Raw genomic sequence first — 12,625 nt, 5'->3', positions numbered from 1 at the left:
CCACTTATTCTGTGACTTAGTGCAGTTTGGTTTACTCTGTATGTCTCAATTTCTTCATCTATACAATGGGAAGATAATACATTGCATGGATACATTTAAGTGTGTCAAAGAGAACAGAGATGGATAGTAAGATCTTATATTTGCCTTTTTTTTTTAATATATCTAAACTGGTTATACCACTGGAGACAGTATTGGTGGGAGAGGGGTTGGAATAAAATACATAACTTTCACTTAATATATACCTCTATATATTAAAAAAAATATACACACACACATACAAAGATATGTACAGAAAAAGTAATATGGGAGTTTAGAGGAGGGCGTTTATTACATTTACGTAAGCACGGGAATCAGAGTATTTCATGTGAGGGATGGCAATTGATCTGAGCCTTGAAGAATGGGTAGGATTTGGATTGTGAGGGTATGTGGGTTGAAGGGTATTCCGATAATAAGGACAAGCATTTGATACTGTTGACCACCAGTCGCTTAGCTTCTAAGACACTGTATTCCCTGGTTTTCTGTCTGCCACTGTGATCATCTTTCTCAGGATTCTTTCACTGGTTTCTATTCTTCTATATGCTCCTTAAGTGTAACTCCTCCCAAAGGTTCTTTACTCATTTTTCATTTTGTCTCATTCTGCTTATTTTGGGAGATCTCATTTAAATCAGGTCTTTGAACCAGTTCTAACAAGTTCCCTGGTGATGCTAATACTGCTGGTTAGGGACCAGTTCTGAGAACCACTAGTAGAGCAGTGGTTCTCAAAATTTATTATACATAAGAATCACCTGGGGATCTTGTTAAACTGTAGATTCTGATTCAGTGTATCTGAGGTGGAAGTGCAGATTCTCAGCAGGGGTTAGAACCAAATGAACCAGTCAAAGCCCTGTTTTAAATCTCCAATCCATGTAACCTTCCTGAGCTCCAAATCTGTATATCTAAAAGTTTGCTGGTCACCTTCAGCAAAGTACTTAACTTTCCCATCTGCTGCATTAAAACACTTTAATGATTTCTTGACAGTAAGATAAAAATCTATATATTTTAGAAGCAGTTTACATCTCCAGACTGTATTAAACCTATATTTATTGAGAACTTATTTAATAGCTCAGTTTTTAAAAGAAAGAGAACATGAAAAGGAACACATTTTTTAAAATCATGCTGCTTTGTTTCGTTTTTTTAAAAATCCAAACTTCTTAATGTGGCACACGGGGCCCATCATAATAATCTGGACCCTGTCTCAGCTTCCTACCATTTGCTTAAATGGTGTGGTTTTACTGAATCTCTTGTCATTTTCCAGCTATGCCATAATCTTTCTTCCTTTTGTGTACCTTTATATGTATTATTCCCTTTGCCCATTCCCCCATCCTTGCCAGATCAGATAGTACTCTTTTTTTTTTAGATTTAGCTCAGTGTTCCTTCCAGGAAGTTTAAATATTATCTTCCCAACTTGCCTATACCCCTCAAGTAAATAAGTGAAACAATACAAATAGAAAAACTATGGGTTACTCTTTTGGCTTCAGTGATAACAAACTTTCCTGATTCTTCTTGTACCTCTTTGACTGTTCTTCTCTGTCCTCTATCTGCCCTTTAACTGTCACTAAACTATAGGGTTCTGACCTCTCCCCTGTTATCACTGTGGATGCTTTCGCTGGGTGATCTTAACCAGTCTTACGGTTTTAACTCTTTCCTGTATACTGATATCACTTAAATCTTCACCCTTAACCTAGAATTTTCTTCTGAGCTTCATACTTCTGTTCTGTCATTTCACACTCTCCTTCACAGCCAATCTTCCCTCTATGTATTTCTAGAATCCTTGCCCCGTTAGTATTCTTACTTGGGTTACCTCAGTTCATGCTTTCATCATTTTTTCTGATTTAGTACCTCAGATTCGTAATTGGTCTCTTTGCCCTTTTTCTCTTCCCATTTCCATGTAACTGAAAGAATGCTTTACTTAAAACTCAAGATTTGTGTATGTCGCTCACTTCCCCAGTTAAAACCTGTGACCTACTAGATAAAAGTCCAGCTCTTTAACTTCAGTATATAAGGCTCTCTGCTGTTTGGTTCCATCACCAGTCTCCTCCTGCTCCTTCTAATTTCATGTTCTAGCATTGCTAAGCTGACACACCCGCGCGCGCACGCACGCACACACGCGCACACACACACACACACACCCCTCCCCTCTTTCTAGAATGGCACACTCCCTTCCCTTTAAGTCCAACTCAGGTTTTATTATCCCAGAAATCCTAATATCACTCCCATTGTCAGGCTATGCTACCATAATACCCTATGAATATTTCTGTCATTAAATTGACCAAACCTCAGTTATTTGTATTACCCCATACATTACTAACTCCTTGAGGACAATGTCTTTTATTGCTTTTCCTCTGGTACCTAGCACAATTCCTGGCCCATACCAGATATTCAGTATATCCTGTGTTCTTTTGAAAAAGTGTCACTATTACCTAATTTGAAATTTTTCTTTTTTTTTTTTTTATTAGCAACATGCTAGACGGGTTTATGAAATTCTTCGACTACTGGTAACTGACATGAGTGATGCTGAACAATACAGAAGCTATAGGCTGGATATTAAAAGAAGACTAATTAGCCCATACAAGGTAAGACCTTCAAGAGTCTTAACCATTGTATTCTTGTCAGTGTTTAAAATGGGAAGAAAAGCTGGGAAATGCTAGTGTTTGGGAGAGTGCAAATCATTTTTCTATGTTAACTTTTATGAAAGTCAAAATACTCTTCCAGTTGGTTAGTAAGCATTCTCACTGTCATATTTTGTAATTTAAGTTGTAAATCTGTTTTGTTTAAATGCTAATCCCAAGGATAGTCTACCCATTCACTTGTATGCATCTTTTAAAAATCTGAATGCCCAGGCTTTTCCTCCAACAGATTATCTTTTTTGTTTTTTTTTCCCCGCAAGTGTCTTCTCTTCCCCTGTGTCATATTTATTCTCTCTTTGCCTTAGCTCTCTTCTTCCTAAATACAGCCTTGGTTGTCCTTTGTAACCTCTATACTGTACCACAGCTGAAATTGCAACTTAATATTCTTTACCTTATTCTCTTTAAACGTTCCTCTTTCACTTTTTCCTTCTTTTTCATTTCCCATATTTTCCTCTTTTTTCTTTTAACTCAACAATTTCCCTACTAGCTCAGATTTGCCCTCACCATCATTTGGCCATTGTTAGAATGGCTATTGTCCATGCCAACTTGTGTGAATGAGGAGTTGCTGTGCTAGTTGTAGCTGCGGAGTGAACTGATTGTAGAGAATATTTGTTAATTTATTCAACACATAATTATTAAGCACCTGCTATATGGTTGCTAGAGGAGCCCTGGTGGCGTGGTGGTTAAGTGCTTGGCTGCTGACTGAAAGGTGGGTGGTTCGAACCCACCAGCTGTTCTGGGGGAAAGAGATGTGCCAGTCTGCTTCCATAAAGATTTACAGCCTTGGAAACCCTGTGGGGCAGTTCTGCTCTATCCTATGGGGTGGCTGTGAGTTGGAACTGACTCAACATCACTGGGTTTGGTTTTTTGGTTTATATGGTTTCTACATTTATATACACTGTACCTGTAGGCTTACACAGTAGAATAGCTGGGAACATAAATGACCAAGGCAAATCTCTTAAAATTTAAGGTGAAAATAAATAACTAACAAGTAATTAATATATCAAGTACACATGGTTCTGATTTTCCCACATAACTTCAAAGAAAACTCAAGTTTTATTTGCCATGGATTTTCCTTTTATAGAGCCATTCTTTTCAATGTTAGTAGTTTATTGGGTCACACTACTCCTTGCTGCATCTCAGCTGTTTTTCTTTATAACATCTTACTACTTTGCAATGAAGCTGTATTTCCTAATTTGTCATTCAAAAATGTCACATTCTGAATATAAAAATAATTGCCTATGCCTGTAAAACATTTTATTTTAAATCATATATACACATAGTTCTTCATACTGTCATTTCATTAAGCAATTCAGTGGATTTATTTTCTGTCTTATGAACCACTGTCTGCATATAACAGGTTGTATAAATTACAGTGGTCTTTTGCCTCAAAAATTGTCCAAAGTCACATTTTATTCTTTAATGTTTATCAATTCAGAAACATCAGAAAATAGGTAACGATGTTACTTTCCAAAGATTTTGATCTTTAACATTTAGTTTGTTAGCTAGAAAATTTCTTTATGATGAATTCAGGGATATAGAACAGTGTAAATAGATCTTACTAGGACAGCATTTAAGAGTACACCCACTCCTCACTGACACGGTTAGGTTCCAAAGATCAGGTGGTTATGTGAAAATCAGCATTATGTGAAAATGGAGTAAGACTACATCAGATCACAAAATGGAGGATGATGACATCATTACATAACCACCAAACCACTGAGAATCATGGCGTAGGCAAATTGACACATAACCTTAACCATCACAGCCAGCGTTATTCTTGCCTCGCACCTTGGCATTTCTTACTGCCAGATGTACATTGTTAATGCACAAAATAGTAGGATAGTAGATTTTTTACTGTTGTCATAAATGTGAAATATTGGCTAACAAGATAGTTGATAACTGAGGAGTAGGTGTACTAAAACTGTTTTAAGAAAGTAAAATCACTAAATTATTGAAATATGGCTCTCAAATATTTTAAATGATAATGATTTTTAATGTTTTTATTAAATACCCTCCCCTCAGTTAAATTTTAAAACAAGTTCTATAGGAAGAAGCAGTAAGATTTCTTCATTGAATGTAAGCAAGTAATTATTTCCAATTTGTCATTTTAAGCTGATATTCATATACTTTGTTGTATTATCACAACATTCTCAAATGTAAAATCAGATTTAAAAATAAAGTAACATTTCTTAATAATCAGGCATGGTTTGGAACGCTCTTTAGGTCTTTAAAATGTATGCCTAATGGTGAACATTTGGAGTATTAAAAAAATTTCACTTTAACACATTTTATGAAAAGAAACTCTGGAATTTTGATCATTACTAAATTATTACTGAGGTATGAGATAATTTATTGATATCAAAGTCCACCAATTTTGTACTGCCTTGGTTTGAGGGATCAGGTTTACATATCAGCTGAAACAAACTTAACTCTCCCTCTAAGAAACTATTTGTAAGTACTTCTACCTTACTTTAAAAGTTCTTTAAACACTGGTAACTCATTTTTATCGGTACCAAGAAGGGAGAAAATTGCCTGTATTAAAGAGACTCATAAAAACGAAGCACAAATAGAGACATCATATCTAGCACAGAAATAATTTTCAGGTGTTCAGGAAAAGGTAAATTTGAACAGTTTGGCCAAAAAAAGAAAACTTGATGCAGCTACTTATTTTTAGCATTAAAGCTTTTGTATTGCTTCACAGGCACATTTTAATTCATAATTGGTTTACAAATAACAGAATTTAGAATCAGTTTTATAATAGTGGATTTGGAAAGAGGAAACTCAGTTTTGAGGTCTAGTTCTGCCTTCTACAAATTGTGTGACCATGGAAAACGTATTAACGTCTAGGTATAAGGCTCCTGTTTATAAAATGGAAATGATAGTACTGTTTTATCTCACAGGCTAGATGTGAGAATCAGGTCAGCCCTTTGCAAAATGTAATACGTTGTATAATCTTCCAGAGTACAAGCTGATTGTAATATAATATTGAACACTGACTATCTTCTGAGTACTTTACATGTTTTATTTGACCCATACAATTGTCCTATGAAGTAGGAATTATTATGAGGAAACACTCTTATAAGTTAGTCTGCTTCAAACCTCCAGGTCTTCTGCACTTCCGAGCCCGTGTTGTTTTCCTCACACTTTGCCTCCATAGTAGTGAGGAACTGAACAGAAAGAAAGTATATTTCATTGTGCATGTTTTCAAAGATGTCTTTTGAGAAGTCTTTGGAATTTATATGCCTTAACATCATTATTGTTTTAAAATTCTTATTAAAGAACCTTATTTCTGTACTTCACAAGAGAGACTTGTTTAGTGGATAGAAATCAAGGAGACCTTAGAGGTGGTGGCATTTTTGAGATTATGTTTGTAAACTCTCTTGGACCTGTGAAAACTAGGAAAGAAGAAAGGATTATTTTCTGGACATGAATTCACATGAGTCAAATATTAATAAAAAATATTGACATTAATACCATCTTTAATTTATCTGTATTAATTGAGCAATATCAACAGTCCTAATCTATGAAAGAGTTAAGTTTTTGTTTGTTTCTATGGAGAGAGACATATTCTGTAGAATATGTCTTTAGAAAGTTCAGTATGGTCCCCAGCCATTCCAATCTTAAGTTTTACCTTTTAGTATTTCATTTATACTCCCAGTGTATGTCATTTTACTGGATAAAGGTGTTCCTCAAATCAGTTTTTATCCCCCTAGTTCTTTTTCTGAAAAACTTGTAATATACATATGCAAAGCAGTATGTACACTGTTTACAGTTTAAGGAATATTAAAGGTTAAAAAAAATACTTCAAATTAGTCATTTTCAATTGAGTCGTATCTTAAATGCTCATGAGGAACTTTATATCATTTTATATTTTTTCCATAGAGCTGTTTGTTACATGTATTTTTTATTCCTAGGTACTTAGAGCTCTTTAATTATATATTTACTGCCATGCCAATAAAAACTACAATATAGATTAATTCTAACATACATATAAAGAAAATTGACAATGAAAAAATTGAAGATGGTAAGGAGAGAGAAATTGGGAAAGTAAGCTCTCCTAGAGAGAGATTTTAAAACAACATAGTAATTTAAAACAGTATGTTACTGGTACCTGATTCATTCCATAGGTTATTTGGAACAGAGAACTGATAGTCTAAAAATATTTAAGAATTTAATATGATTGGAGGCATCTTCAAGCAATGGGGATAGATTATTTAATAAATGTTATAACTGATTAGCAGTTTAGAAAAATAGCTTATATTCCTATTGTACACCACAATTTCCCGATGAATTAATTAACCCTTTAAACTGTTTCCTTAAGTTAGATCTTTTTATATAGGGCAGTCATGACTCTTGGCAGAAAAATAACTTTTACAACATAAATAAAGCATTATCATCCACATTATTGAAGAGTAAGAAATACAGTATCATTCTGGCCTTAAAATCAGTTAGCCTGAATTTTCTCTAGAACTAATACTCAAAGTGTGATTGGTAAATCAGCAACATTAGCATCCCTTCAGAGCTTGTTAGAAATGCAGAATCTCAGGCCATACACCAGATCTACAGAATCAGAATCTGCATTTTAATAAGTTCCCCAGATGACCTGTATGCACACTCAAATTTGAGAAGCACTGCTTTAGAGAGGCTACTTTTACTAATGAAGTTAATTTTTCCTCTCTGATTATAGTAGTAGCAGCCTCATTTACTTAGCCCTCCCAGTTTAGACCTAGGATCAACTTAATTTTTTGTAGTGTCAGATAGCTTATTTCAATAAAGATTTTATGCAGCACTTTATTAGTTGTTAACCTCGTTTTAGAACTGTTTATATGACTGTAGCTTAATTTTGAGCTTCTTAAGTGGTAATCATACTTGCCTAGTATTCCAAAATTATTAGGGTCCCTTTTAAGGGACATTTATTAGTTTTTAGGATGGATTTAAGGTATTGTTTTTAGGATTGTGTTTTATTTTGGGAGAGTTATCTTTTGAGAGCTAGTTTAATGTAGAGACTAAGAATACAGACTCCCAACTGGACTGTTAGGTTTTAAACCCTGGCTTCTCAGTTTACTTGCTCTGTAACTGTGGGCAAGTTATTTAACTCCTCTGTCCATTTTCTTCATCTATAAACGTTAGGAGTATATGAGTTAATATATGTGATTTCTAATCCCTATATAAAGTCAGCTCTATTATATGCTCTAATAAGAGAAAAAAATTGATATAATCTAGAACAGTTAATCCAAAATGTATGACAATTTTTTCATTTATCTTTCTGAAATTTTTCCAGCAGTTTTTGTTAAAATTAGTATGTGGTCCACAAATACACTGGGTAAGGGAACCTAGAAATGAGCATAGTGGTAGTTAAAAAAATGATTGAGTAGTAGTGCTTAATCTTAATTGCCTTTCTTCAGTTAATATATTTTATTTATTGAAGAAATGTTTGAGCGTCTATACTGGCCAGGGTTCCTTTATTATGCTTTGGAGTGGGCTGCTGGTCACATACTATATTTACCATCAACTGATGAAAAATATAAGGTCTTTTGGTTAACACCTTTTAGAGGGTTTTCAGTTCATGGTTAACCTTAAGTTTAGGGTTCCTTAAGAATAAAACTGTGTGAGACAAATTTAGGCATATTCCTGCTACTGTTTTTTAACATTGTAGACTTAAAGTTAGAAGAAAACAAAAGTATCTCTGCTTTCTAACAAATAATTGTGTTTGTTGCTTAGAAAAAGCAGAGAGATCTTGCTAAGATGAGAAAATGTCTCAGACCAGAAGAACTGACAAACCAGATGAATCAAATAGAAATAAGCATGCAGCATGAACAGCTGGAAGAAAGTTTTCAGGAACTCGTGGAAGATTACCGACGCGTTATTGAACGACTTGCTCAAGAGTAAAGATTCTACTACTCTGTACAGGAAGTTTACAGATTTCTGTACATTGTGCTGTGAAAAATCCCATGATGACTATAATTTTAATATCTTGAAACATTTTACTTACATTAAAAGTTATCTATCTTTAGTTGAATATTTTCTTTTGGAGAGATTGTATATTTTAAAATACTGCTTAGAGTCTATAAGCATATATTGCATTAAAAAATATATATACCTTCTGAAATACCACTGTAATTGCTTCCCATGTTAAACAGTATAATAAATGCTTAGTTGTGATATGTTAATGTGTGATGATATGATTCTTAAATACTGATGATAAACTTTTTCAGTTGTTAAAAATCTTAGGTTTTAACCTTTTATTATTCCTCCCATACTTTGCTTCTGTATTCTGGCACCTTTAAAACACATTTCTTCAAGGTCTTCCTGGTGACCAACTGTGTTTTTTCCTATAGGAGTTTTCAAAATAGAAAATGTTCCTAATATAGGTTTAGCTTTTTTTGTTTGTTCATTTTTTAAGAAACTCCTAGTAACTGCTTGGTGGGGGTTGGACAGGTGAGGGAGAAGGGAAATTTGATAGATACAGCCTGAATCCTAAAGGTTGGGCATCGGATACTAATTGAAGATAAATCTAGAATTTGGTATAAACATTTTATAAATACTGTAAGATAATAAGATAGAAATGAGTTCACAAAAAGATAATTTATATACCATTATGGAAATATATCTTGTGTAAAATGAGATGCATATTTGTTATGATTTGCTATAAGGTGTTGAACTCCAAGGAAAAACGAGAATAATGCTAAATTGCTTAATACAGTCTTATTCTATTTTAATGTAGAGTATAAAATAAATTAACTGCTAGACAGAGAATCATTAAAAGTAAAAGCTTTATGTTTACAATGTGTAAACCAGGTATTATGTAACATCTAAAACTGGATGTAAGTTCGACTTTTAAAAATCTCACTTGTTCAGTGCTGAAGGCAGAATCCCAGCTTGGACAAGCACTGTCTTATCCTTAAACTAATTCTCCATCAGTAAAACATGTCAAACATAGCAGAAGCCAAGTAACTGGCAGCCTGTGTACATAAAGCAAACTGTGACCGGCAGCATACCAAACAAGCTGTCCTCTTAAAACGAGAGTGCTGCAAAAACCTCAAACCATCTCATCTCAGAAATTTGAGTATAGATAAAACTTGATTTCCAAGAGATCTTGTGTGCGTGTGTACACACACACATAATTTGTTACAGACAGAACAAGCCACTTCAGTTAAAATTCTTCCTCAAACTATACAAAAGCAATTTGTTTTCCATTTGAATTAGCTAATAATAATTTTTTAATTTTTTATTGAAAATTCACAATTGATACCTAAAGATGAGCTCTAAGGAAAAAAAAACCAACACAAATCTAAACGAATTTTCTTTCAAACTTCTTGTAGAATCCAGAAAAGGCCTATGTGATACCAATTTTCGTAATTTTTTTTAGCAAGCGTTCCTAAGTTCAATTCATGGATAAAGATACGGTTTAGCATTAATCTTCAACTTGAAAGCAGTTAGAGAGTAAACGCCTGATATTTAGACCTGCACTTTGTGTGAGAAATTAAATACCAGAAAAGCTATACAACCACGTTTGAAACCCAACACAGCCACTCTAGGGCCTACCTAGTAGTCACCTGTCACGCCCTAGTCTTAGCCTTCACCCAAGCTATCATCCACATACACATCCCTTGTTTTTACTTTTGCCTTTACATTCTTTTTCACTGCCCTTCCTCCCTGCACCACCCTTAACTTACTTTTTTCTTATCCTCCTCTCTAAATTGCATTTTCTCTACATCTATTAGTATGTTTTCTTTCTGAGCATCAGTTTTTTTCAGATCTCTAGGCTCCTTCCCTGTTCTAAGATCCATGCTTATCCTTTTCACTTCTTTTCTCCTCCTCACCCTTGTGCTTTTATACTCAGGTGTGTGTGTAAATGTCTGAAATAAAACATATCAGTCACAAAAGAAAATTCGTAGTTTGTATGTGAGATAGTTTGTGTGTGAGAGAAAAAAAAGTTTGTTTCTTGATTTGTCTCCAAATTGCAGGGCCCCAGTTTGCTGCACCAAAGCTTAGTCTGTTTTGAAGATTTATCTGTTTCACCCCAGTCCTTGCCTACTAGAGAAGAGCTGGCAACAAAAGCATCCAAAACCGTATCAGGAATAGTTAAGACTCAGACCTTAGAGGTCATCTGATTTAATTTCTTAAATTCATAAATTCTTTTTTCTTGGAATTACAAAGCCAGGTTACCTATTAAATACTGATTTAAAAGTTACCTGTAATTCTTCTAAATAAAATTATTTTCACAGGTCACATACATAATATGTATATAAATTTTTGTATGAGAAACTAGAATTGTAAACTTTCACTTAAAGCACAATAAAAATTGTTACATTTGCATATTATCCCTATGTATATACATGGAACATAGTTGTATCTTATTTTCTTCTTAGTATTTCTAGTGTTCAAAATGATTCTTGTCATAGATGTACAGTACTTCATGTTGATGTGCCTGTATGAAACCATTTACCTAGAATGCTTTTGTTTTTTTACTATTACAGATGATATTCAAATGAATTAGTATATCTTTGTGTATATATATTTTTGCATCTGTTAAATAATTTAAGATAAATTCCTAGGAAATGCAATCACTGAGTCAGTGTTAGGAATATCTTTATGACTCAGAACGTAAACATTCCATGTTGCTTTTTCAGAATGATTGGTAAAATATTACCAGATATGAATGTGTATACTAGTATTAATAGAATGTCAATGGCACAGAATATTATTTGTTTTTATAGGTATAAAATCTGCAATTTATATTCATTTTGCCTCTTGGACAGTCTGGATATTTTCCCATGTTTTTGTGAAAAAATTTTTCCCTGACATGAATTTTTTTTTATTTTTGCAAGCGGGAGGGGGCATTTCTCTTTGGGGATTTACACTTCAATTTATAGATAAAAAGTCCAGAAGTTAAGTAACTTGCTTAAGGGCACACTATGAGTTAGTCGCAAAGCCCAGACTATACTAGACTCCTGACCTCCACTCCATCTCCTCATCTTTCATCAAGCAGGGCAACCAAGTCTTGTCTTTTTTTTTTATTGTAAATATATATATACAACACACATTCATATGAATTTCTTTATTCCTTTTAATGTGTTTGCCAATTTAATGTTTTTCATGTGTGCAATTTAGTGACATCAATTATATTAATCATATTGTGCAGCCATCACCAATATCGGTTGCCAAATTTTCCATCACCATACTAACAGAGTCTTAAACATGTCAGCCCCCTAGGCTCTTCCTAAACCAAAAAACCAAACCCACTGCCATCAAGCCAATTCCAGCTCATGGTGACCGCATGTGTTAACAGACTAGATCTACTCCATAGTTTTCTTGATGGTAGTCTTTAGGGAAGCAGATCACCAGGCCTTTCTTCTGTGGCACCACTGGGTGGGTTTGAACAGCCAACCTTTAGGTTAAGTGCAAACTGTACCACTTGGGGACCTTAGGCTCTTCCTAGAGAGGCTTTTTTCTCTTCATCACCTGGAAAATCATTTGTATTATATTTACCCTAGTCACCAGACAAATACACCAACTGCCCTCTTGTTTTTGTAACCTTAGAGAAGCAAGTGTTAGGAAAAAATATTTGACAGCAATGACTAAAAGTACTAGTGCCTCTTGAAATATAGATTGAAGTTACTCATTTTAACATTTAATTACAATTCTACTGTGTTCCCATATTCCTCTATATCTCTTGTAATACATCACCTTGAATTAAGTACAGTAGAATTATATAGTGCACTTAATTTACTCATTGAGAGGAGCTGTCTTTATGTATGTATGGGTATTTTCAATAGGTACATTGAACAAAGATGTGAAAGAGCATACAATGAAAAGTTCCTTGCTCCAATTCTCCAGAAACAACTGCTGTTACTGATACCTTGTGTATCTTCATATGTGCGTATATGAACATAAATGTATATATCTTTTTTAACTTACCACACATACTGTTCTCTTTTTTTCACTTAATATAT

At 34.0% G+C, this 12,625-nt stretch overlaps 1 protein-coding gene across 1 annotated transcript in view; it reads left to right on the top strand.

The window, feature by feature from the left end:
• The window catches only part of HAT1 (histone acetyltransferase 1), a 48,540-nt gene extending 39,621 nt beyond the window's left edge, over positions 1-8,919 (top strand). The window contains exons 10-11 of the mRNA XM_004375512.3: positions 2,496-2,612; positions 8,391-8,919. Of these exons, the coding sequence (XP_004375569.1) occupies positions 2,496-2,612; positions 8,391-8,558 (285 nt within the window). The 3' untranslated portion in view covers positions 8,559-8,919. The remainder of the gene's footprint in view (positions 1-2,495; positions 2,613-8,390) is intronic.
• The last annotated feature ends 3,706 nt before the right edge of the window (positions 8,920-12,625 follow it).

The sequence above is a fragment of the Trichechus manatus genome, unplaced genomic scaffold (assembly GCF_000243295.1).
Source record: "Trichechus manatus latirostris isolate Lorelei unplaced genomic scaffold, TriManLat1.0 scaffold00037, whole genome shotgun sequence".
Classification (NCBI taxonomy): Eukaryota; Metazoa; Chordata; class Mammalia; order Sirenia; family Trichechidae; genus Trichechus; species Trichechus manatus.
The sequence above is the reverse complement of the archived record's forward strand: the minus strand, read 5'-3'. Positions and strand labels throughout refer to the sequence as shown.